This window comes from Dreissena polymorpha, chromosome 13, assembly GCF_020536995.1.
Source record: "Dreissena polymorpha isolate Duluth1 chromosome 13, UMN_Dpol_1.0, whole genome shotgun sequence".
In the NCBI taxonomy this organism is placed as follows: domain Eukaryota; kingdom Metazoa; phylum Mollusca; class Bivalvia; order Myida; family Dreissenidae; genus Dreissena; species Dreissena polymorpha.
In genome coordinates, this window is record NC_068367.1 from 527260 (window position 1) to 532535 (window position 5276).

The 5276-nt window shown below is 34.3% G+C and overlaps 1 protein-coding gene across 1 annotated transcript; it reads right to left on the reverse strand.

Annotated features, from left to right (window-relative positions):
- Positions 1-202: 202 nt before the first annotated feature.
- On the reverse strand, positions 203-4308 carry LOC127856058 (GTP-binding protein REM 1-like). Its single transcript, XM_052392046.1, has 5 exons — positions 4219-4308; positions 3190-3879; positions 1750-1844; positions 1152-1335; positions 203-645 (listed from the first exon to the last, which is right to left on the reverse strand). The coding sequence occupies exons 2-5, from the start codon at positions 3875-3877 to the stop codon at positions 365-367; spliced, it is 1248 nt and encodes a 415-aa protein (XP_052248006.1). The 5' UTR covers positions 3878-3879; positions 4219-4308; the 3' UTR covers positions 203-364.
- Positions 4309-5276: the final 968 nt, after the last annotated feature.

The window sequence follows — 5276 nt, forward strand, 5'->3', positions numbered from 1 at the left end:
ACGATGAAATCTTAAAACGATCAAATCGCAAAGCGGCTCAACTGGACGAAGGGTTCACATGATATTGTAGAGTATTATTAGGTTGGTCACATGCAGGTGTTGCGATGTTAAAGTTCTATATTGCACTTTAGTGTCGTTAATAATATGCACTTATACACAGCCTTCTTAACGACCAATACGTAAAAGAAACATTGAAAATAGATTGCCATATAAGAAATATTTATTACCATGTGTATAACACAACATATAAACAAACTAAAATATACAAATTTAAATTAATAATGATACAAAAATATAATGACGCAGTTACTGTAAAAGATGGTGAACAAACAAGAAAGAGTAACATAATAACGATGCACCAAAGTCAAATTGAGAATAAGTTTTCACACTCATGGACAGACGGTCGCGATGTGCTATTCTTAAACAGGAAATTAAGCAACCGTTTTGGACCAGGAAGACTGCATTTAGCCATCTTACTCTTGTGACCTTTTTCCATGAAGCTAGGCCGGTCCATTTGAAGCCCGGGGGTCTTATTAAGCCTTATTTGACTTAGGATACCCACTAGAAGTTCATCAACATGGTGGTTCAGGGCCGCTGACGTCTCACAGTACTTGCAGTTGTATTGCTTAGCAACCGATCGAGCTTCTAAAAAGCAATTTAAAATAGCAATGTTATATTATATACTTATTAAGTAAACGATGCTTTCCAAGTTACGAGTATTATTTTGCACAACTCGGTGTTGTTTATAAACATATAAGGGATGTTGATGCTTTCCAATTCGAACCCATATGACCATCATTAATTTATAAAATAGTGATATGAATGAGACTGCGTTGTGTTGTTAGTGTTGTTGCGTGGTCCATTTAAGCTGTTCTTTCTTAAATTATTAAACCAAATTTTTGTAAAAGTAAAGCTAAATAATTCTAAGAAACGTACGTTCAATAGAATGACATAAATAATGAATAAAGTACTAAATATACTATTATATAGCATTACAGATAATATAATCTTTAACATATATATAGCTAAATCGTGAACATGCTAAATGAGCAAATATGATTAAGTTGATAAAATAATGAAATGTACTTTATAAATTATTGATACTGAAAATATGATTTGGATACTAACGCGTTTATAAAACAAACCATTACCTTCTTTGGAAACCTTTCGTTTTCGCACCAGATCGATTTTGTTTGCAATCATAATTGCAGGTTTGTCTTTAATCGAAAGTTCGTGTCTCAGATCATATAATATATCCACCGCTGATTGGTAGCTAACTCGATCTGTGATGGAATACACGACAGCAAAGGCGTCGAACGTGCCGTCGCTGAGTTCCTGGGGGAAATCAAAGAAGATTTCAACAGAAACAATTTTGAAAAGTATATAAGTATACATTGACATTCAAAACATACATCTGCCGTTGCGCTGACATTTAATAGACATTATATGTAAATATCAATGTGATAATTTGCATTTTTTTGAATGTAAAGAGATAAATATATGATATTTAATAGTATGTGTGCTTATTTAATGTCGTTCCACAAATCTTTTTGCACATATGACATATATTTACGATACTCAATCAAAATTTCAACACGTTAAAATTACTATATACTCCAACATGACGATTGACAGTAAAATGATGAGGACCCTGATTATTTTAAATTAACTTGTGTTTGCTGGTGTATAGATTGTCTTCTAAATAACCAAGCCACAAACAATTACATATAAGCCAAATAAACTACATACATGTTTGTCTAGATCTTTATCAACGATGTCAAGTGTCGATTCTTCTGAATTCAGTAACACCGTAACGTGTCGTTCACTTTCACTGTCATTTACGTCTGCAACAAGAGAAACACAGTCAATAATGACATAAACATATGTATACAATTTTAAACGCCTACTCAAACGTAAGATACCCTTGATAAAGATTGAGAAGGGAATAATTGCTTAAAGAGATATCGCGTTTCATAAGTTGTGTTCTTTTAATTAAATCACATGATAATTTCCTTCTCTATTTATTCTTATGCTTTGTACATAACAATTATATACCAAAATTGTTTTAGATAACTTTTTATCGTGTATTCATTAATAAAAACAAATCCTGATTGGCCCATTCGAAAACTAACTGAATTAAAATAGCTCAAAACATCAAAATAATTATGTGCGATGATTATTAATAGTGTTTTAGGTCTCAAGCTTTATGACTAACTCATGAACCAAGAATAGCACCGGCACGCTTGTAACTATCAAAGTAATTATGCAAAACAAAAGTAGATGAAATGCTAGGTCTGGCTGGCACTTAGTTTGTATAATGTAGTATGCAAGGAATGCAAGCGGTTAGTAAATGTTTACATTCAGGAGAAAACTAGTCCGTAGTTTCTCATATGTATGATATTATTCCATGTATTGCTAATTGAAATATTTAGCAAACGTTATTGAATAGACCGGTTTTAAGAAAAAGAAAATCAAAGTACGATATGCCGATATAGCTTACTCGTTTGTGTAGACCTCTAATTAACTTAATATATAGTATTGATACACATAGTGTTTTTTTTTGCTGTGTAACAGCGTCTGTTACTCGATGCGTCCTCGATTATTATATACAAAGTATGTCCTTTTTTACAATACATAGTTTATTCCAATTGAAATGGTTATTGATAGATAACAAACATTTAATAATGCCTGTTTTTATGAACTGTATAGAATTGTATTAATTAATCCTGGTGTGTGTTATTGGCATTCGTGAATAGCATCTAAGACGTTTGCGCTAGTAGACACAACGCGAAATTGCTTCTCAAAAGAAAACTTCACGTGTTAGTTGCAATGATTTACTAAGTATTAATGCAGATGCTGTCATTTTGCAATTATCAGTCACGTGGTCGAGGAAAAATTACTTAAGCCTCTTAGATGCTCAGTAACAAAGACAACAAATGTCGGTATGCCTTTTTTACGCTATTGATTTGGCGTTTGATATGTGAAGAGACAATAACATCACAATTTGTAAGGTGCATTTAAATAGCAGATCGTATAATATGTGTACGATATAAAGTAAGGAACGAGAAGTATTTATTGGACATGTGTTTAAATGCTTACACATGTCTTAGTATTTATTTAACATAATATAACGTTATACCGTTAAATTTCTGATAGGAAGAATGTAAATATAAAAAAAACTGTTCTGACCTTGATCGTTTTCGAATGCTACAAATTCCGATGTCATAAATTGATTTGTTAGCGACGTTTTCCCAACTCCTTTGTCTCCCAGAATAGCAACTTTGAAGACATCAGGCTCGAGCGAAGAGCAATTGCTCACTGCCGTTCCGCTATCTTTGGAATGCGTGCTATCAATCCTTTGGCGACTCTGTGACAAAGCGTTGTTTGCACCTTGTTCGCACGGTATCACACTTCCATTTGAGTTTATACTGTTGGCACTTCTCTTGAAGGAGTCGCCTCGGTTTACGATTCCACCCTTAGATGTTGTCTTAAAGGATCGCACTCGTCTCAGCGGCTGCTGCTCCGACGTTGATTCCTTTTGCACAGGAATGTTATCATATGAGACAGACAAAAAGTTCGCTGACGGCGACGGCAAGCTGCTACGTCGTGGACGACACACGTCTACATTCAGTAATTTTGGTCGCGGTCTGTTCCTAAACGACACTGAACGACCATGGACAGATGGCTGAAGATGTGTTTGAGCGTCCATTTCCGATTCTCGCAATTGCATTCGACGTTTGAAGAGTTTGTTTTTGTCCGCGACTGTGACTTCTTTGTGTACGGATTCGTTCTGTTCGCCGGCGTCAATGTGACATATTTTAGGAACGCTTAATTTCCTTATATTCCCATCCGCATCCATCATGGCTTGTTTCGTCATATCTAAAATGCAATGGTATTACCATATGAAACACGTCCAAGCGCAACATTACCATATCGCAAATCCGGTTTTTATGCTGACAACAGATTCCTTCTGCTCAAGTTATATTCACATTAATTTTCATTAACGCACGAATAATATGACACTCTGTTAAAATATTCATTTATGAATAATATGAATACATTGCATAATTCATTATTTTAAGCACCACTCAATATTGAACTCAACATCAAATCCGAAATAAACAAACTGCATTGTTGCGTAAAAACACAATTTGTATAAATGTTCGCGTGCGTGCCCGCGTCACAATAAACATCAAAAATGCATCGGCATGCGCATACCTGTTGTATTGTAAGGATCGATAGACCCTGTGGTATTTCAAGTTTCCAATACGAAATATACCGTCCGTGTTGACATACGCTGTATCTGGTTTTCTTGCCAATCGCTAGGCCTATATAGTTCCCCAGAGAGCTCTGGCAACCACGTGACACAGCGCTTGATGAAGCGCAATCAAGCCAGAGTGTCTGCACACTTGCGTCGCTCGACTAACTTACTAAAGGTAGGGGATTTTTTTGTAGAGAGTATTACTCATTAACGGTAAAAATGGATACTGACTTAAAGCGAGATTATACGATTTGTTATATGTGTTAAAATGTAATATATTGAATAAAAATGTTACAATAACACAAAAAGGGCAACACAAATTATACATTGAAGACGAATTTCATAAAATTCAGCAAGACAAATTAGCGCCCCGAGTCAATTGTGACGAAGATATTTCGTACATTCTTTCCTACAATTACCGAAGCATTCGTCTTTTTAGTTAGTGTTCGTGTGTCGTATGAATAGATATCGTTGCAGGAATTTAAAATGAACTGTTTAACTAAATTTAGATCCACATCGTACATGCATGATTAACATGCTGGCAAATTCGACTGTACAGCCATTTTCGATTTCAGAATTAAATATCTGGCTTATTTCGCATTTTTCGACACATGTCACGACACATTTTCATCTTAACTTTTATTTTAATTTATATTGAAATATACGTTTTATAATATATTTTATTAACATTTTGAATAAATTAATAAATATTTGACAAAATCGTATAGTCTCGCTTTAAGTTGCTGTAGTAGATCAATGAGTAGGCCATGACGAACGAATGTCAGCTGTATCTATCAATTTACTGTTGACTGTGATTGGCAAGCGACTCCTGCTTCAATCAATGACATATGACGATTCTAAAATTTACATGACAATTGAAATCGATGTGTGTCTAATGATTAACATGAGTTAATTTCTTGACGAACCATGATACATCCAGACAGACATAATTTTATACAGTTGTAATATAAAGATAAACTTATCGAATGGATTAAATGTTGTATGTGTTTAACTA